This window comes from Python bivittatus, unplaced genomic scaffold (assembly GCF_059951505.1).
Source record: "Python bivittatus isolate LINGU-HERP-01145 unplaced genomic scaffold, Pbiv_v1 ctg000520_np1212, whole genome shotgun sequence".
In the NCBI taxonomy this organism is placed as follows: Eukaryota; Metazoa; Chordata; class Lepidosauria; order Squamata; family Pythonidae; genus Python; species Python bivittatus.
In genome coordinates, this window is record NW_028277080.1 from 383,068 (window position 1) to 405,088 (window position 22,021).

General features: G+C 42.3%; 1 protein-coding gene across 1 annotated transcript; it reads right to left on the reverse strand.

Annotated features, from left to right (window-relative positions):
- Positions 1–4,393: 4,393 nt before the first annotated feature.
- On the reverse strand, positions 4,394–21,284 carry HOPX (HOP homeobox). The gene is made up of 3 exons (XM_007427023.4): positions 20,959–21,284; positions 8,846–9,018; positions 4,394–6,879 (listed from the first exon to the last, which is right to left on the reverse strand). The coding sequence occupies exons 2-3, from the start codon at positions 8,981–8,983 to the stop codon at positions 6,802–6,804; spliced, it is 216 nt and encodes a 71-aa protein (XP_007427085.1). The 5' UTR covers positions 8,984–9,018; positions 20,959–21,284; the 3' UTR covers positions 4,394–6,801.
- Between the last annotated feature and the right edge of the window lie 737 nt (positions 21,285–22,021).

A 22,021-nucleotide genomic window follows, 5' to 3' on the forward strand; every position in this document is an offset into this window, starting at 1 on the left:
AGCAGAATTTAAACCTAGATAAAAATTAGGGCAAGCAAATAGGAAAGCAAAAAAAAAAAAAAAGCAACAATAAAAGATAAACAGAAATAAAAATAGTACCATAGAAGCCAATACATTTATCATCAAAATGGTAATATCCTTATAACAGAGATAATGAGACAGTACAATAAAAAGTTAAACCTAAATATTTAGAGCCCATGCAAGAACTCCAAAAAGCTTGCCCTTGCTTTAGGCCTATATGGAATTAACATATTCTGCTCAAGAAAAAAGGATGGACGCCAATTCTGGAGACATCTAGAGATAGATTTCAATCAATATCAATCCAGTAACATTCACAACCGAAGGGTTTTGGATAGCGTGAGCTTCTGGATACATTAGCAAGATAATTCACCACAAGGATGGAAAAAGTGGTAGGATTTAGTTCAGAAGTATTGTATAAACTGTAAGGCAATTAAATCATTGTAAATGCATGTAATTCAGTTTCCTCCTTACAAAGAGAGGTTCATTACTAAACGTATGCACTGAAGAAGGGAATCTGAAGCAAAACAAGTTGTCTGTGTAGAAGCAAAAGATTCTAGGCATCTCCAAAGTTCCAAGTGGTGCTCTGTCATTTTCCACATGATCTCATTGGTACTGAACTTGACATTCCAAACTGTTGACTTTCTTCTACAGTAACACATTCTGTTTAATATTATGTGTATTCGTTTGATTAAGAGTACATACCTATGAACTCACTACACCAGCTGCATGTAATGTCTGATATCTGCATTACATCAGTGTGGTGCAATCAAAATAATACACAACCTTTGGAAACTCCTTGCCTCCTTCACCACACTCAAGTGCTGATCAGGCAACTACCACACACAGGACAATCTGGAAGACACAAAGCAGGTTTGACATTTAATGTTCTCTGTCCCTGCAATCTCCTGGTTTGGAATACTGATTTAGCATGCTGGTAATGTTATCCTGTACTCTGGACTGCATCATTTCCCCAAAGGTGCCCTTCCCTCTCACTCATCCCTGCTGAATTGCCTCTGAATGAGGCAACAGCAGCAGTATAGAAAAGTATCTCCCTTTCCATCTCATCCATATATGGAATGGAATTAGGTTATCTACATTTCCCAGTGTTTGCAAGACTATTAACAATTTCTCACGTGCTGTGGAGATGGGAAATGTAGCTGTGATGTTGCTGAAACCATAATTACCAGGTTTAAATAATTACCAGGTTTGCGCTGGTGAATGGAAAGAACGGAAGATTTGCCTACACAATAGGTGATTCTTGCAGAATAGAGAGAAGAGTTCCTGACATCCAATTAATTATTTTTCTGCACTGTGTTTTGTGAAATTGTATACTACATTAATTTCCCAACCTTATGGTCTTCAACCATGTTGGGATGGAATATATATGTGGCAACAATCCTGGAGCAATTCAAGTTGACACCCCAGATTTCTATCAGCTGGCAGGCTTGAAGCAAACATGGATGCCTTGCAACAGCAGTCAAAAGGGGACCTGCAATCTAATATGAACAGCAGATTGTATTATAATACTCCAAGCCAAAAGACTTGAAGAAGAAACATGAGATCTGGAGTCAGAAAAGCAAATGCTTTCCCAAGAAACAGATACAGAAGGCAAAGTTTTAGTGTGAGGAGGAGAGAACTTTGCATCTTCAGCCACTCAGAGGGCTCAAGGCTGACACAGAAGCCAAACTACAGAATACCCAGATTAGGACTGCTAAAAAGTTACATGAAATACATGAACAGCTAATGCAGTTGGACAGGAGATTTCAGGTCAGTGGCAGAGAAATAAAAGTTTTTGTCTTGGTAGGATTGTGAGCAATATGATGAAGGAAAAACCTAAAATCTGGGAAATTTCCAGGAAAAGAATGTAGTTCAGGAGAAGTGAAACTGATGCTGGAGGGAGTGCCTTAGAGAAAGATAACTGTAATGGGATATGAGAATAACCTTGAGGAACAGAAGGAAGAGCTGCCGCCGTGGCAATGGTCAGATAAGAGAGATCTGAGCCCAAAGCAGGCATGGAATTTGAGAAGGCATCTCAGATTTGACCCTCCCTCATGCTCTTTAGGATAAAGGCACATTCAGAATTGCAAGATTCTATTACTATAACCCTATAATAAAAGTAGTATTAGCATCCATGACTTTAGTGTTCAAGTTTGGTCTACCTCAAACAGCTAATAATAACCCAGGGCCTTGGGGTGAATCATAATGTGGAAGAAAAAACATGCATTATGGAGCTCCTACCACTTTTCATAAGATCAAACAACAACACTGAAGGTTGTATTGTTATTTATTAGTTTATTTATAAATGGCCCAACTCGTCATCAATGACTCTGTGTGGCATACAAGGTTTAAAACAACAATCCGATACAATAGAATAACACCCCCACCCCCATCTCCCAAAAAGATGTCCCGAATGGAGAACATACATATACCATAAATGTGCAAAACTAATCCCATAGTGGACACACCCGCACCACTCTAGCCCAAGGCCTGGGAAAACAAGCCAGGTTTTACAGGGCTCACTTGAAGGAACTAACCATGATGAAAGCAAGAAGACCACTTTCTAGCCCAATTACACCACTTCCTAAGAATTTGTTAGTGCGTGTTCCTTGTTATGTGAATGAAGTAATGCCTTAGTATTAGTATTCATATTCTCTAGGGAATGTCCAAAAGATGAGAGTTACATTCAATTCATCTGGCCAACACCTGACTAAGGAAGGTTAGTTTAAAACAATACACCTTGCAACAGACTCACTGGCCTTGGCTGATCTCCAACAGCTAAGCAGGTCTGGACCTATTCATACTTGGAAATTATATGACCATCTCATAGGTGGCCTTGTGAAAGAAATCCTCAGGCTGTAGATTAGATTTGGAGGTCAAAAAGGGTTTTGGACAAAGGCAGTGGCAACCCTTTTCTGTCAGGGAAGCTGCAGAGCTGCACCCGTGAGGTCAGAAGTAGCCGAGTTCAACTAAAAGGAGGCTACTTCTGAACTTTGACTCAGATCTATTACATCCAGACAGCAAGCAATATTAGAGGTACTCATGACCTAACGTGAAAGTTTCTTCACTGAATGACTTTGTTTCACCAAGAGTTTCATAATGTCCAAACAAATTGCTTTATTTGGGTAAAACATCATATCCTTATAAAAATCATAGGTTGTGAAGAAATGTCAAAATTGTTCTATGTTTTTCCTGTTCTTGCAGAATAGCAGTGGACATACAAAGTCAAACTGCTGATTTATCTAACCATTTCCTATCTAAAATAAACAGCAGCAGTTCTCCAAAATGGTAAATGGATTTATCTGGAGATGTCAGCAGCCTTCCAACCGAGAGACCTTGGGCATACACAGAGACCTTCTCCGCTGAACTATAGACCTTCCCATGCACTGTTCTAATTCTGTTCTCTGTTACATGGTTTGCTGGTTTTCCATAACTGATTGACTTTTTTAGTCAGTCAAACTAAATCTAAAAGTCACTGCCCTTTTTAGATTCTTTCCCCAAAAGAATTCACAACTAAAATGTGTGTTTCTAAATTAGATACTTCTTCAGTATACATGTTGAAATAATTTATTACCCAATGTTCTCATTTTGGCTGGAAGGATGGGTCAGACCCTCACTCCACCCATTTCAGCATACCAGATTTAAGCTATTCATCAGAACTGCTGTGCACCTCTGAATACTTGAACTCCATTGACTTCTCAGTGAATTATAATGATACATCTGCTGTCAGCACAGAATGCTTCTCTTGAGCACCCACCTCTTGCTTTACTTCCCCCTTCTTTCCCCATTGTATTGTCCACTGAAATCAATCACTCAGGAATGTAAGTAGGTAGGAAAATAAATTACTAAAAGAAATCTTGAGGTTCTATTTTAACTGGTTAGTTTTGCTGCCTTGAATGATTAAGCACTAATTCCTAAGATCACTTCATATACTGACCTGTATTTCAAACTGGCCTTCCATGTGTAGAACCTGATGTACTTGCTTCCATGCTACATTTGAAAAAAGGGCCTATTTGCCACATGTAGTTGTGATTCAGATAGATCCCGTACATAGAATTGAATGCATTGTGCAACTGTGATAAAGAAACAAGTTCTTATTTCTACAGATCATATGTAGGCCTTTCCTTGGAACTGGCTTTTTCAGAGATAAATAGAGTAATGAAATCAGTCAGATACACACATCAAGTTTTAGTAAAATGTGTGCTTCATTAACATATCCAGAGAAAATACTCTTTTTCATACACAGCATTAGAACTATTAGAAATACAGGTGAAACTTGAAAAATTAGAATATCATGCAAATGTTCATTTATGTCAGTAAGGCAACTCAAAAGGTGAAACCAATATATGAGATAGATGCATTACATGCAAAGCGAGATATGTCAAGCCTTACTTTGGTATAATTGTGATGATTATGGCGTACAGCTTATGAAAACCCCAAATTCACAATCTCAGAAAATTAGAATATTACATGACATCAATAACACAAGGATTGGAAATAGAACAATATTGGACCTCTGCAAAGTATAACCATGCATATGTACTCGGTACTTGGTTTGGGCCCCTTTTGCAGCAATGACTGCCGCAATGCGGCGTGGCATGGATGCTATCAGCCTGCTGAGGTGTTATGGAAGACCAGGATGCTTCAATAGCGGCCTTCAGCTCCGCTGCATTGTTCGGTCTCATGTCCCTCATCTTTCTCTTGGCAATGCCCCATAGATTCTCTATGGGGTTCAGGTCAGGCAAGTTTGCTGGCCAATCAAGCACAGTAATCCCATGGTCATTGAACCAGGTTTTGGTACTTTTGGCAGTGTGGGCAGGTGCCAAGTCCAGCTGGAAAATGAAGTCAGCATCCCCATAAAGCTCGTCTGCGGAAGGAAGCATGAAGTGCTCCAAAATCTCCTGGTAGACGGCTGCGTTGACCCTGGACTTAATGAAGCACAGTGGACCAACACCAGCAGATGACATGGCTCCCCAAATCAACACAGACTGTGGAAATTTCACACTGGACTTCAAGCATCGTGCATTGTGTGCCTCTCCATTCTTCCTCCAGACTCTGGGTCCTTGGTTCCCAAATGAGATGGAAAAGTTGCTCTCATCAGAAAAGAGGACTTTGGACCACTGGGCAACAGACTAGTTCTTTTTTTCTGTAGCCCAGGTAAGACGCTTCTGACATTTGTTGTTCAGGAGCGGCTTGACAAGAGGAATACGACATTTGAAGCCCGTGTTCGGGATCCGTCTGTGTGTGGTGGCTCTTGATGCACTAACTCCAGCCTCAGTCCACTCCTTGTGAAAGTCCCCAACACTTTTGAATGGCCTTTTCCTGACAATCCTCTCCAGCCTGCGGTCATCCCTGCTGCTTGTGCACCTTTGTCTACCACACTTTTCCCTTCCGCATAACCTTCTATTGGTGTGCTTTGATACAGCACTTTGGGAACATCCAACTTCTTTTGCAATTACCTTTTGGGGCTTTCCCTCCTTATGGAGGGTGTCAATGATGGTTTTCTGCACAACTGTCAGGTCAGCAGTCTTTCCCATGCTTGTGATTCCTACTGAACCAGCCTGAGAGACCATTTAAAGGCTCAGGAACCCTTTGCACGTGTTATGGATTCATTAGCTGATTAGAGTGGGACACTTTGAGCCTAGAATATTGAACCTCTTCACACTATTCTAATTTTCTGAGATTGTGAATTTGGGGTTTTCATAAGCTGTATGCCATAATCATCACAATTATACCAAAGTAAGGCTTGACATATCTCGCTTTGCATGTAATGCGTCTATCTCATATATTGGTTTCACCTTTTGAGTTGCCTTACTGACATAAATGAACATTTGCACGATATTCTAATTTTTTGAGTTTCACCTGTATGCCCCTTGTATTCATTTAATTATGCTGACACCTAATGAACTATGGACATAAGCCAGTCCTTTTGGTGGATTTGGGTAGTCTCTACATGTATGTTGAATGCTTTCCACCAGGTATCCAAGACAGGGGGATTTTTCTAAGCATTATGGACAGCAGTACATGAGGTAGAGGAAAGGCAAGGAGAAAGAAGCAAGCTGTGCTGGCATATTTTTATTCCTAGCATTTTTATGTACTTCCCGGGTTGGCTAGTTGGATCTTTACATGATCTGACTATTAGCAAGCCACAGTAGTGGGACTCAAGATATTGTACTCTGCTCAAGATTGCAGAAGGATGTTTCACAGTATGCATTGGTGTATCTGCCCTGAATTCGCAATGGGTTGTGTGATTTTTCTGTGTACATAGTTGCTGAGTGTCGACTCAGACAAGTTGTAACTTGTTCTCTTGTTTGTGTATACATCAAGGCCTTCATAACACCACAAGATGGATCATGCCCCAACTTCTTTTGTTTATCAAGTTCCCATAGGATGTTAATGGATGCAGCTGACTCTAGATATTGCTTTCCTGGGCTCTGGTGCTGAACCCATTTCTCATAGTAGACAAGAAAAACATAGTCAGCCTGCTTCTGCTCCTTCCTATTAATTTTGCTGGAATTAATGGAAACATTTAACCATTATGTTATCAGTGTGTCTGCTATAGGCATGGTTTGTAGCTTTCTCTTTGTAAGTTTCATAAAATATTACATTATAACTAGTATGCATGATTTTATGTACTTATTTTCCACCTCTAGTTATATATATTTTAAATAAGCATCAGGTTAAATAATAGGAAAAAATATTTTTGACAATAATATTCCACGGAGAAAGCAAGAACTGAGCTGCTGTCCATTTTCCAGAGCTGTGTCCAAAAGGGGGCTTTAGTCAATCTCTGACAGACCTACATTCTGAAGGGAGCCCCTCCGATCTCCTCCACTCTCCCAGGCGCTTCTTGAACCACTCCTGGAGAAACAAAGGAATGTTGCTCAATGAATAAAGAGGAAAGTGGGCTACCTGACACAAGACATTGAGACTTTGGCAGGCAATGATAAAACCAGTGGTGAGCTGCTGAGAGTGTAACTTTCATTAAAAAAATATGGTCATTCCATCTGGGTAAAGTATGTGTGTGGAATGGACCTTATCATTTTGACCTACAGGTAAAAGAGAAAAGTTTTGAATCCATAGTAAAAAGGAAGAAAAAAGCTTGCAGCCAAAGAGAAAAATGCTTCCTCAGTTCATTCTCTCCTCTGCTTGTTTTTTGTATTCAGGGAGGATTCGTTAGGGTTTTTTTTAAAAGAAAGAAAGAAAGAAAGAAAGAAAGGAAGGAAGGAAGGAAGGAAGGAAGGAAGGAAGGAAGGAAGGAAGGAAGGAAGGAAGGAAGGAAGGAAGGAAGGAAGAAAGAAAGAAAAACCCAACAAGACTGAGGTCTCTTACCTGTAGCCCAAAGTGCTGTGATTCATTCTACCATCTCAGCAGCATTCTACCACTTCGTTCCATTGTACTGTGGATCAGGAGAGTAAAACTGCGTAGAGGGTTAGTCCCATCATAAACACCCTACAGACAGATGGTCTCTTTCCATCTGTAAGAAGATTCTGATTCACAGAGGGGATTATAGATTGATTCCCACTCCCCCCCCCCAATATGTTCTGGAAGGCTAGGCACCCGTTAGCCCTAGCAAATGCTGGGAGGAGAAGAGCAGGAATGATTAATTGGAAAAGTGGCACATGGGAGAGAGGTGTTAATCCTTTCTTCTTGTACTGCTTTTAATATTACAAATGCCTCCATGATTCCATAACATCTATGATTTCCTGAAAGTAATGTTGTGGAAGGTTGAAAAGGAAAATTGCTCATTGGCTATTAAGCCAGCAGGTTTTGTTTTTAGAAAATTAATATTGAGGCAACTGGAAACAGTGGGTTATTTAGAAAAGTGGGAGAAAAGTGCAAAAGGGGGAAAGGATAGCAATCTAGATGCAGAGCTAAAGAAAATAAATGCAATATAGCTCAACATTTTGTATATTTCAGATAGTCATAATTATGAACTATGAAGGCTGATGAAAAAAAATCTGGAACTTCACTAATAATGCTGAAGAGCATAGTTCTGTTTATACCTATGATCCCTACTTTGAAGCACTGAAAAGTTAGAGATGCCAGTGAAAACACTGGCTAAAGTATCAAAGTGCATCAAGTCACCTTGATCCCACTGCTTATCCTGGGTTCAGTTTCTTCTGAAGGAGCTCACTGATAGCAATTCCACCTCCACATGTATATAGGTAAAATATAAATTGAAAGTGTGCAGCACTAGTTAACACCACCTTTTTAACCTTCTACTTCTTCAAACCTAGTACCAGCAATATTCTCTTGCTATAAATATGGATCTGGCTTCCTCTCTCTTTTTCAAATAACATCAGGAGAGAGGGGGAGACAAAGGTGAGTCTTCTTGACCCATTATCTTCTAATCTTCCTGGGCCACTGCAATGGATCATAAGAGTAATACTGGCCATTAGAAGCTTTTCGACATTTAGGAGGCTCCATCTCAGGGCACCACCCTCACAGGTATTGTTAGAAATCTTAGAAGTCAAAATCTGGAAGAGAGCCTGGGATCTATAGTCAGTATAGCACCTTTGTGTTTCATCCCTGCCCTCATCCCCCTGGCCAAATTATTTGCTTATTGCTTAGATTTCTGCCCATCACATAAAATCCTCTAAATCACAGTCAACACCAGCACTAGAGAAATCAGAAATGATATGGAAAGTAGGGTTCATTTTACTGAAAGAAATGGCTGTGAGTAGAAAATTCCACCACAGAGGTATCACATTCTGCTGGGTAGGCTTTATCTCATGCAATTTCTCACAGATTGGTGGTCCAGAAATGAATGAATCTCCTCAAGATGCAAATGATTGCATTTGAGGCCAAAGACATGGTTACTCACTAGCACCTCTTCTACTGATAGCCCTGCCTCGGCAGCAATGAGGTCAAGGGTGGCACGGTCAGGGTTCTTGCTGATTCTGGTGAAGTTGTACTCCAAAATCTCCACCTGGTCTTCTCTGATAGCCTTTTCCATGGACATTTTCACTTTGTACACGTTTGGTAGCAAACAGAGAGCTAGGAAGGCATATCAACATAAAGCATTAGATTCTGTGCAGAAGTTACTACTCGTCTGACCTCTTTGATACAATCACAACAAATATCCTTGGCAAAAGATCTGTTTGTATTTTAAATATACAATCCTTCCATCACCATTTCCATGTAGTCCATGTAGAGATTTACTAGCAAGTAAGAGAGCCAGTTTGGTGTGGTGGTTAAGGCACCAGGCTAGAAACTAGGAGACAAGAGTTCTAGTCCCACCTTAAGCACAAAGCCAACTGGGTGGGCCAGCCCCTCTCTCTCAGCCCTAGGAAGCAGCCAAGGGCAAACCACTTCTGAAAATCTTGCCAAGAAAACTGCAGGGACTCGTGGTCAAAAACTGACTCGAGGGCACCAAAAAAAAAAGAAAGGAGGGGGAGGTTTCTTTTGTCAGTGGTCAAATAAGAAACCTGACAAACTGTCCATTGTGAAATGCAATCTATCATTTTATGCCAATGATCAAATGCATTGAACTACTAAATAAGATTGCATATCTGCCATACTCTGAAATACAGTCAAAAGCTAATTAGTTTTAGGTGCCGACTATCAAATGCTGCCACATTCAATTCTCAAAGGTTAAATATTGAAAGTGCAAATACTAATATTAAATGCCCTGTGAATATTCATAGTGTAATGATTTTTTTATTGATTATGTGCCATCAAATCAGCATCAACGCTTAGTGACCAGATAGACCTTCTCCAGGATGACCTGTCTCCAACCTGGCCTTTCAGATCTTCCAGCAAAGATCCATTAAAATTAATTCTGAGGAATTTTGCAATGTAGTTGGGATGGAATTCATCATAGATTGATCTGACATTAGGACTATACTTAGGAGATCATAACCCTAACATCTTCTTACAAGGTTCATAAGGATTGTAAAAGGGGTTTGTGTTTACAAGAATATTTATACAAACCTCTAAAATGGGCATTTCCAGAAAAACCTTAGTTACTGAACTTTAGTGAATTGTTTCAAACTGTGCAAAAGACAAATCAAATCAAGACATTTTATTAATTTTCATAGTATTAATTATTCATTAATAATTTCCCTTGCAGTAGATCATGCTGTCTGAACAAGTATCTCTATCTCAGAAGTTCTATACTGTTTCAGCATCTTCAAAAAGTTTAAATCTCCAAGATTCTTTGGGAAAATAAAATAGATATAAAACTGTATAAAGTTTATAATACAGAATAATTCCAGCTAGAAGGCCCCAGGGCAATCGCACATTGTCCGTGATAAACTGTGGAGAACTAGTGCCTTGTTTTTGCTGTGTGAATTTCCTGTGGTCTGACCACATGGTTGACATGACGTAGTGAAAGAGCTAATATTGTCCCTTATTCACTCACCACTTCTTATTCTCATTCTCCTGATATTTTGAAGTGGGTGCTTCTCAGACTATTTCAGTACTGGGTGCGTGGTAGTTGTCTTTTTTAAAAAGTCTCAGATAGAAATTTCAGATTTTGAAAAAGGATGTGCAGCACATGGCCAAATAGTTAGAGCTAAGCTTCTCTCTCTCTCTTAATACAGTTCTGGATCCATCCATTAGTCACATCAATCTCAGCCATGAGACCAGGCAGCCAGATTAAAAAGAAATAGAACTAGCACTGGAAAAAAAAACAACCATAAATATTAGGTACTTGGGAAAGGAGATTTCCCAGATCAAAGAAAAGGCTTGCCTATTATTGAGGGACGTACAGAAAATGTAGAGATGTTATAGCCTGGAAAGTGCCGTTCAGAATGGCCAAAGGAAGGCACAGGTAATGGGATGGAACAGTCTGAATCATCTCATATTTTCTTCTCTGTCAATGCTCTTCAGATGTCTTAACTGGCCACTAATCAGCACACAGGAAAGCTTTGTTCTTAACTACATCCATGATTCCTTAAGAAAGCAGCTACATCTGAGCTCCTGAACTGGAGGGCCTGATGCTAGAGGAGTTTCCTGCCAGCTCTCCATAAAGCTGCACCAAAACGGTCTGTCAAATGCATATTCAAACCAAGTCTGCAAGCAAGAAAATCACTACTTACATGGGCATCTGTGGAGGGAGGGGAGTCTGAAAAAGTCAAGGTGATGGCCATCAGGGCACAACGGAAGCCCCACCCCTTTTCATAAGGGGTGGGGCTTCATTTGCATAGTTGTAGCCACTTTCTTGACCTTTTTGAGACACTCCCCCCCCAGCAGATGCCCATGCCTACTCATCAGAGATTAGAAGGTCTTTCAGTTTAGAGCAGTGTTTCTCAACCTCAGCAACTTTAAGATGTGTGGACTTCAACTCCCAGAATTCCCCCACCAGCATGCTGGCGGGGGAATTCTGGGAATTGAAATCCACACATCTTAAAGGTGTTGCAGTTGAGAGACACTGGTTTAGAGGGTATGCGTTCAGGAAAAAAAAAAAAAAGAATCAAAGCCTGCCAATCAGGGAGGGGGGATCTTTTGCTTTGCATTGGAAGCAGTGCCTGTGGGTGGATTAAACTTGCTAGTAAAGTTAGCAAAATATTTCTGGGAGGTGAGGGGGAAGGGGAGGGTAAGTAAATTCTTGTTATATGGATGGTTTAAAACATATACACTCGTTGCCTGTATTATGCTTGACATGGTTAAATACCAGATTTCAAAGGAAATTCAGCAGAGAGGCCATGCTACGGACTCCGTCTGCAAGAGAATTTCATCTGACGGGGCCCAGGAGGTGAGCCTTCTCTGCAGCAGCCCCTGCCCTTTGGAACACTCTTCCCCCAGAAATGAGGTTGGCCCCCTCCCTCTCAGACTTCAGAAAGAAACTGAAGACCTGGTTTTGTCATCACGCATGGGTGGGGATGGGAATAGTCAGTTTTGGGGTTGGCTGGTTCCCTAGTCTTCCCTTTGACCGATATGATCTGGTCACAGGCTGAAATAATATCACCATCTCTTGGATTTGATTGTATTTAATATTGTATTTAATATTTGTATTATTTATGGTTTTACTGATTTTAAATTGTTGTGTTGTGAACCACCCAGAGTCCCTCCTTGTGGGGGAGTTGGGCGGTGATATAAATTTGATATATAAATAAATACACAAATTAGCAATCTGAACTTATCAAACAGTCTGTGCTGATGAGCAGCAGCTGGAAAATGGAATAAGAGTGGTAAGAGTGATCAGTGCTTGCCATTGCTGGCTCTCTCTCTCCCTCCCTCAGTACATGATCTTTAAAGGAGGCTATAAATACCGGGAAGCGCTACTGCAGGTATTGCTGCACACTTATTGTATTTCAGACCCAACAAAATTACACTGCAGAAATGCAAAGAAACTTTTAGAGAGGAACAAGCCACAAAAAGAAAGAGATCAATTATTTCTGTTGTCTCCATCTAAATCACCAGACTGAATGCAACTTAGCAATATCCGACCCACCGCAGAAAGATTGTGATGAAAATAATGCTATGGAAACATCTTGGTGCCATTGAAAAGGGACTTCACATCCCTCGGGAAGAAATGGTGACACCTGTGACATAAGATCACCGGGCAAATGTCATGAGTTACATACTTGTATGAGATGTCGCGAGGCAAAGACTTTGTGGCATTTGCATGATGACATGAACACGCATATGATCTCATTTTAGCATCACAGTTTGTTATGGATGCCATTGACCTCAGCCCCCAACACAGGCACACCTTGTGGCATAGTGCTAAGAGAAATGTTGGTGTTAATGCGTGTTATGTGACCTGCCTGACTTACACCTGATTTGAGATGTGGGATACCACAAGAGGGGGACATAGCTGAGCTCTTTTTCTGCAAAAAGGGGAAATTTAGAGCAGGGCTGTGCTCTAAATAGTATAGATAGAGTTTGCCCCAGACCACAAATGTTGGGTGCCATAGAGGTGGTACAGCTGGTGGTTCCTCCTGATTCTACCTTCCATCCAATTACAGAGAAGGCTGTTGAGCTCCCTTCCCTGAATGCTCTTGAGCAGAGGTAGGATAGCAGAGGTGTGCAAAACATTTTCAATTCAAAACATTTCAACTGGACGCTTCCCATTTCAAACCTGTTTTGAATTTGGAACAGGTATTCTAATTGTGCTAGAAACGTTCTAGCAAAGTTCTAACCATTCTGCAAATGTTCTGAGCTTGAAATGGCCTCATTTCAAGTTTGAACCACCTCTTCCAAATTTGAGACAGGAGTTTTTTGCTCGGCACACTTTGTAAATGTTGAAACATTTCCAGTAAGGTCGTAGAAGGCAGTCTCAAACTCAAAGCTGTCCTTTCAAATTTGAATTTGAAAAATTTTGCATGCCTCTGTAGGATAGCCTACAGTGCTTAGGGAGATTTTAAATGGGATTACTAAATGGAACTGGAGGCTGGATTTCCAATTCTCTGATCCTATGTTTGCCCTCCAGTGTTATACCCAACACCAAAGCCATATAGACCACATGCACATGACACACTAGCCCACACATACTTGGACCATACATGTCTGAATACAAGTAACCCACTTTCCGAGATTTAAACAACATACTGAATCATGAATTAGCCCCAGTGGTTGGGTTTGCATTACACACTAGGTTACAAATTGGTGGTGGTGATGGTAGTGGTAATGCAGTGTATTGTGCAACCCTGGTTTAGTCAGGTTCGAACTTCAACATGGACTAGGCGAAGGGGGGGGGCGCCATGCCGTCCAAAATACATCAAGCAGCAAGTGTCTGGGCCTGGCCCTCTTTAAACTGCAGCATGGCGAAGCAACCCTATTTGGCCTTTTCCACCTAAAATTTTTATTGTACTCGTTTTTAACCAATTCTTCTACCAGGAGAAAGATATCCTTTTGAAAAAGCCATTTGGGGAGGAAAAGTGCCAGCTGGTAAGCTTTGGCTCTCTCCAGCTACCCCCTCATGCTTCACTTTATATCAGCATCATTCATTTATTGTAGCAATCTGCCTGCCTGGGTAGATTGGTCATCCAGGTTCACATCTGTAATGGTATGTGGGAATAACCTTGGGAGACAGGAGGGAGAGACGCAGACGGGACAACCGGTGTGTAAAACATGTCTCAGGCCACAGAAGGAGGGAGGGCGTGGGAAGCGTTTCAGAAGGGGCCCTCCCTAGTTTCCCTCCTAGGAAAGGAGGGAGAAATATTTTCAGTCTTGCAAGATTCTGTTAATGCAACCCTACTATAAAGATAGAGCTGGTACTCCTGGTTGTGCTTCTTGTCTGGACTACCTTGCAGGGCTAACCATATCAATACATTTTGACATTATTATGCATTCCAAATATGAACCCCTATTGAAACCACTACAGGAAACAGCTCGATAGGAAATCCGTAGAATGGGAAATGTTCAAAATATCACCAGATAAGAGGTTGTAACTACCAAAGCATTACAATTCCTATGTAATTTCATCACAATTCCAGATTCCTGTTGAAGTAGCTATTTGAATCAAGAGAGATACAAGAGCATTGGCCCACAGAGATGCAGGAAGCTGAGAATCTCCCACTACATGTGCCACCAAATGGTGGCTTCAAAATGGATCTAGAAAAGAGGGCTGGAGGGGGTTGTCCTTCCTGTGCCTATTTCTATACAAATGTCCTGGTAGCTTAAAGGCTTCTAAAGGCTTCAGTGAGATACCACTACTTGGAGCCAGTTTTACTGAAGGAATCCCTTCCTATGGAAGATGTCTATAGGCTAACCGTTTCCCTCAATGTTCCCTCCTCCACCTTCTTTCATAACTGGTACTGTACAGGTGGATAATAATGTCCCCATCTGAAGAAGTAGTAGGGAGATTGGGACATGGCATAATCATCAGGTCATGACTACAGGGAACTTAGAATCAGATAGTTCTGTGTGACAAGCTTATCATGGCCAAAGTAAATCTGATGATCTTTGCATTTAAGATACAGGTGTTTACAAAGCCAAACAGCTTTACAGTTTTAAAATAAGCCAACAGATTAAAGCAAGAAGGAGCCTTAGTTTTTTGCCCTCTAGTGCAATCCTAAAACTGTTGGAAGGTATTATCTGCACTAGGAGAGATGCCCTCCCCCTTACAAAGACCTAAACATGATTTTTCCCAAGACTGCAAGGAAGTGGACACATCCCCCCACTTGCTACATTTACTACCATCATCAATCACTGCCCCCTCTCTTGGTGGTATTTGCAGTTAAAAAAAAAGTGCACATCAAAGGCAAACACGACTTAATGCCATGTCTATTTTAGCTTCCCTCTGCAGCTATTCTGCTTTCAAGCAAAGGCCAATCAAAATGCGGACGGTCTTACATAACCTTTTGCTGGCTTCTGAGTCCCAGCCAATGATCCTCAGCTCCCTGTCACAGAAACCAGTTGCCTTGGCACTCCTGGGGACGGAGCCGGAAAGTACACAGGGCCCATTCACCAGATGCTGCTTTGGGGTTGTTCTGTCCCAGTTTTGAATAGAAATGTAATCCTAGTCCAACTTGTCTTTGATGGAACACAACTCTGAGGCTTGCTCTTGTTTGCGTTGTTGGCAGCCCTTGTGTCCTGGGTAAAGAATGGGTGCTTTGCTATACTAACAGCACCCCTCACCCCCACTTAAAAACATGACTAGGCCAAGTTGGGCTCTGCATATTAATTTGTTGAGTGGTGCCTGCGAAAAGGGCCCTGGAAATCAGTCAAGGCTTCTTTCAATAAAGCTAACTCAGAGATCGGCTTAGTTTGCAATGAAAGACTGGGAGGCGTGTGGAGGGTAAAGCAGCCTGTTTTAGATATTATTATCAGAAGGTAGGATTACAAAAATCCTGACATGGCAAAAAGAGTTAGGTTTTCTGTATCTTTTTGCTGACTTCTAGAAGCCACCCAATTTTTGTAGCCCAGATCTGGTAGCCCTATTATTATGTATTAATTTATGGGCCAAGACCAAACCAGCTTCCTCTGACACCATGGCTTTCAATTTTGTTGTCCATACTTGAATGTAACATAGTACATAATTAATTAAATAAAATATATTTAATTATTTTTCCTTCCTGGAGTGACTGGGGAGAGTGATGGGGCAAAAGAGAGAGTACAGCGCTGAACAATGTCCAGTTTCCAATCTTCTCTTCTTGGACAAGATTGTTGAGAAGATGGGAGGCTACACCTTCAAAGTGCTTTGGAGGAAGAGGATTATCTGGACCTATTACAGTTGGTTTCAGGCCAGGATATAGTGTGGTACCAAGACGGAATTGATTACATTTGTGGATGACCTCTGGTGGACCCAGGATGTGGATGTTGTATCCATTCTGGCCCTACTTGATCTCTCAGCAGCTTTTGATACTATCAGTTATAGTATCCTTCTAAGATGGTTGAGGGGGTTAGGAATGGGAGACACTGTTCTTCAGTGATTCTCCTCCTTTCTCCAAGGATGGTTGCAGTTGGTGTTGGTTGTGGGATTTTAGTGGGGTGCCACAAGGCTTAACTCTCCCCACTTTTATTTAACATCTACATGAAACTGCTGGGTGAGGTCATCCACCAGCACAAGGTTAAGTCCCAACAGCATGCTGATGCTACTCAGCTGTACATCTCTGCCCTAGGCTGCCCAAGTGATGTAATAGAGGTACTTTCCCAGTGCCTGAAGGCTGTTCGGGCCTATACAGGGAAGAATTGGCTTCACCTCTACTATGACAAGACCAAGTGGCTGTGGATTTTGGGGTTCCCCCATATGCAGTGATTTGCCATCTTTAACTCTGGCTGGGGTGACACTGTCCCAGTCAGAGCTGGTGTGCAATATAGGGGTTGTCCTGAACTCACAGATCCTACTTGAAGAGAGGAGGCAGCTGTGGCCAGGAGGGCCTTTGCACAAATACATCTTATGTGCCAGTTGCACCCTTGCCTAGACTTGGGTGACACTGCTCGTGAACACTCATGTCAAAGTCACCTCCCAACTGAATTATTGCAATGTCCTCTACATGGGGCTGCCCATTTAGAAGCTTCAGCTGGTTCAAAATGCAGCAGCATGGGCAGTAGTGGGCGCACCTCGGTATGACCATATAACACCACCGCTGCATGTACTGCACTGGCACCCAGGAGGCTTCTGGGTGCAATTCAAGATGCTGGTCATCAACTTTAAAGCCCTACGTAGCATGGGCAAGGTTACTTGCAGGACCGCCTATCCCCTATGGTTTCTGCCTGTCCTACTTGATCTGGCAAGGTGGACATGTTCTGGGTTCCCTCGGTGAAACAATGTTCTCTAAAGGGGTCTCAGAAGCGTGCCTCCTCTGTCATGGCGCCTGCCTTATGGAACACCCTCCCCTGGAGATACAGATGGCTCTGAACCTGTTGACCTTCAGGAAAGCAGTGAAGATCTGGGTTTTCCTCCAGGCACTGGGGCCAGGATGTTGATGGCACTGGCATGGGGTGGTTGTGGATGAATGCAAGTTTTATCAGGGCCTCAATATTATTTATTGTTTTAAATAGTCCTTTTTAGTATATTGTGTTTTTATTCTACTTGCCACCCAGAGTTCCTTTTGGTAGATTGGCAACTATATAAGTTTGCTTAATAAATAAATAAATAATCAGCCCCATGAAATGAATTCCAAGGAGGTTTCAGGAGAAACCGAAGGAGGAAAATGGGCTTTGCCAGAAAAAAACATGGTGTGACTGCCTTCTGTCCCTTTTTGTTAAGCAGAGTTATAGAACAAACCTTTTTATGTTACAACACTGGGCTAAATGAAGCTTGTTGTGGCATTAAGCTAGTAACCTAGTAATTACAGCAGATCAAACTGCTGATAAAGGGACATCAACAATCTGGTTTTCTGCAACTCATCCTCAGCCTTGTTTTCCAGTGTGGGATGCCCCCACAGGTGTTTGCTTGCCTAAAAGGTGGCTGAGGATGAACCAGCAAGAAGCCACACAGCTGGGGCTGGCAGGTGAGGATCTTGACTAGTAAGCTGGCTGGCAGGGTGGCTGCAAGCAAGAGCAATTCATCCTAAAAACAGGCATCTTTCCGTCACCCATACGGGAAGAGGTGGAACATGGTACTGCAGGATACAATTGTTCGCACAACCCAAAGCCTTCTCCCAGCGTGCAGCTGCACTGCAGCTGCCCTTCAGCTTATATGAGCAATATGAGTCTTGTTTGAGGACTCCTTACAGGGGAAAAGAGCTTTGCTGGATTTCACACACAGACACATAGCAACTGGTTTCAATGGTAACATTCTATTCAGTTCAGGTGGCATAATATCTCCATCAACTACAGCAATGGTCACAGAGACCAACCAATGAGACAGCATGGGGAGACATCTCTCTCTCTCTCTGTCTGTCTATCTTCTCAAGCACCCACATACACACAAGAGTTTTAGAAGATTCCTGAAAAGCAGCCAAATCTTAAACCAAATTATTGGCTTTAACCACTGAAGGTCAATCATTATCTAGACTAGAAGGTGATCTTCATGTTTACTGAATTTTGGGGGAAAGCAAGAACTCAAGGTCCTTGAAGGGAAATGCAGGCAGGCAGTGGGACCTGCTGGCTCCTCCTGAAAATGCCTTTTTCCAGACAATTGTCCAGCTCCCCTGAGATAGGCATACTATTCGTTTTAGAACTGGTTGAAGAAAATAGCCCATGGCTGTATGTGTGTGTGTGTGGGGGGGGGGGGAATGGCTTAGAACTAGCCATTGATTCATTCCTACAAATGCTCTTCACTCTCCGTGGTGTACAATAATTGCCCTCCCCCACTATGGGAAGTGTTTCAGCCCTAGTAATGCCATGATTACAAACAACACTTATGTCAGATTATGAAGGAAAGGAAAAAGGAAGGGTGAGCATATCCGGAGACCTTCTTATTTTCCAGATATATTTGTTAGTGGCAACTCTGAACAGGGCTCTGAAACTGGCTCTCCAGCTGCAATCTGCACAGGCTAGGGCTCCCTGATCTGAGCTGCCAAAATCTGGATGATAACTAGGGGGACAGCAAAAAAATACAAAAAACCTCCAACTCTTATTGCCAGATAGTGGAGTTTTGCAGCCCCAATCTGTTGTCCTATCATATCCACCCAGCAGAGATTGGCAATTTTGAAAAAAGACTTCTAATCCTCTCAATTATATTTGCAGAAATCTCTGCGTACTGCTCTGCTGCCCTCCACTTTCCTCAGAAAGCTACTTCTTAAGTTTCTCTTTATGGTCACAGCTTGAGGAGGCTGCCCATGGGGCAGGAATAAGATTGATGGTCAAAAAACCCATTTGATCAGCATGTATTTAGTCAGCTCCTGTTTAGCAGAAACAATGGTAGGATTCTAATTTCCCCAGGAAGCAAAACCAACCTGAGATGTTCTCTTTCGTCTTCTTCTTCCCAGAATCAGAAGTGGACACAGGCATGCCTGAATAAAACAACCTTCTCTAACGTCTGCTACCTTGCAGCAATCATCACAATCTTTCAGTGGTCTGTGGATCAGGCTGTAACTCATTGCTCCAGCTCTATTCTTAGCCTCTGTTTATTTCTTGCACTGTTACTCTCGACAGAACAAGCTTCTGGCCAGCACCATCATTATGAGAAGCTTTATAACAGAAATACATCAACTTCTACCTGCGTGGCCCTTCTTACCACACAGCCTATGGGGGAATCCCTCTTTTCTCTACAACAGCACTGACTAGGGTGGCAAAAGGATGCTCTTTGTGTGTGCCGAATGATCTCAACTCAAGGTTTTGAATCGCCTGCAACATGAAGGTGCTTACTTACTTATGGCATTTGACGGCTGGTGGCTACTCATAAGTAAAATGTGTTCGATGCCACAACTACGTAGCTAGAGAAAGAAGTTTAAGTTTTGCAAAGAAACCTTTGGAAAGAAGTTGTGGTTGACAATTCCTGCACTGGGATGGGTGGAGGCAGGACTCATATGAGTTTTAGATCATCACAATCTTAAGACTGTCAGTGCAATGTACAAGGTGAAATGGCCTTTACAGTAATATACTAAAAAATGTAAGATGATCATAACACAGCATAATCATTAATTTAACATTGGGAAAATATAATTATAGTAATTAAAAATCACAATGGCATTATCCTAGCTCGTTAAAAAAAGTCCTCCAGAACAGCTCTGTTTAAGCAAAGGTCAGCAAGGTCAGGGCAAGTTGTACCTCCGACAGAAAACTATAATACAAAATGGAAGCTTTGAGATTATCATGGCTGTTTGCTTCCTAACCCAGCGCCCACCTCAACCGATTCCTCATAAAGGAACCCTGTTTGACCAACGATCCCACAATGTTTACAGGTTCTTTTCCCCAGGATGAAAGGCTGCCCTTACGTCGCCAGGGAAATAGATAACACCAAGCAGAATTCTGGAACTGACCTGAATTCTCAACTGCATAATGGCAGAGCTCCAATTTTGCCACTCAAATATAACTGGTTGAAAAGAAGACCCTTGACATTTTGAACTGAAAATTGAAATCCCTATTTTGAAATGGACATTTCCTTCTTCAAATGGGAATGCTTTGAAATTGTTTGTCTTTGCAAACATCAAATATACAACATTTTCTAATGTAAAGAATCACATTAATGCCTTTGCACATCAGCCCTCAAATACATTAGACACTAAACGTGGATACACATGCACAATGGAAAGACTCTATTGGAGTAACTCCTACCCCTACGTTTATAAAAACATCCACAAATGTGTCCCACGCCTCTCCCTTTCTCTGCTGTTTGCTATCCTTCCCCGCATTGCTTCGCCCATTGTCAAAATTGAACTGGCAAAGATCTCGAGATAAAACCTGCATTGGTTTCCTTCTTGTTTGCGCTGCTCTGTGAGGTTTTATTTTAAATAGACCAACACTGGCAGCAGCAGCAGTAGCAGCCAAAGTTGAGAGGAAACAACCCCTCTTCTTGGAATAGATAATTTGAGAACTCTGAACTCGCTTCCCTTCCTGAGACAAGGTGCCCAGGCCTCACCGCACTGGAGAAGCAGGAGCATAGACACTCTTCCAGGCTTCAGGTCATCAAGGTCTGCTGTTCAATCTGGCACTTACCTGGGCCAAGGAGATCTTCTCTGAGCAGCCAAGGTTCTAGACGAATGTACCTACAGAGGCAGGAACCTCAGACAGCACCTTTATCCCTAGAGGTGTGTGAGTGTGTATGAATGAAGGAGAGAGAGAGAGAGAGAGAAAGTCTGTATGACAGGCAGGTGTGTGTGACTTGAAAAACCTGCACCACAGACAGGCTGAAACTTAAAGCAGTTGCTTAGTTGTTCAGTCCCTTTCCCTGCTGGCAATTCAGGTTTGGCAGTCAGCTTGCCTGTGTTGGAAAAAAAAAAAAAAGATCTCCAAATCGGTCTGTTGAACTCCTCTGAGCTGCAGTTCCCTCACTCCTTCCCTACAATGAGGCAAGCTTGCTTTGGAGCGGACGAAAGAGCAAGTACAAAGGGGGTGGGGGCAAATTTTGGGCCTCCCTCCCCGAAAGCAGAAATGCTGCAGTCCTTCCAAGAGTGTCCTGCTGCCAATGAAGTCAGTTTCGGGAGCTGGGCTTTTGCCACTGTCAGTGTCATCCTGCCAGTTGCCTCATGAAACCACAAGTCACTTCCCTTTGGGGATGCAGCATTTGCTTGCCAAACGCCGAGGGGAGGTAGGTCTGTTGCAACTTCAATTCCGACACAAAAACGACTTGCTTGCTCCACACTCACTATCTGGGCAGAGCTGTTGCGAAGGGGTTTGCTCAGAATGTATGAAGGCCCTTCCACACTGGGCAGGGGAAGACCCTTCCCACTCCCCCGAGGCAGAGGAAGGCCAAGCAAGGTGGAAAGTGGGCTGCTTCAGGGCACAGGGTTCAGTTCCAAGCGGGATGGAGTAACACTTCCAGGAGACAACTTAAAAGAGGCATTTTGATACAGAGTCTGGAGGCTTTGCCAGACATCTGGAAAATTATTTTATTCCACACTTTTTATTCCACACTTTCAAAAGTTATTTCATCCCAGACATTGGTGCCTCTAACCCGGCATTGTGTGTCCTGCCTGGGGGAGTCCTTCAAGGTTTCAGACATGGATCTTCTGCAGACCTACTTGGAGATGTTGAAGGATTAAACCTCTACCTTCTCTCT

Bases quoted from the DNA above. Each gene is read 5' to 3' on its own strand.
- HOPX (XM_007427023.4), bottom strand. From the start codon at position 8,983: ATGTCCATGGAAAAGGCTATCAGAGAAGACCAGGTGGAGATTTTGGAG. The intron at 6,880-8,845 runs GTGAGTAACCAT...TTGTTTCTCCAG, and splicing joins TATCAGTAGAAGAGGTGCTA to GAGTGGTTCAAGAAGCGCCT.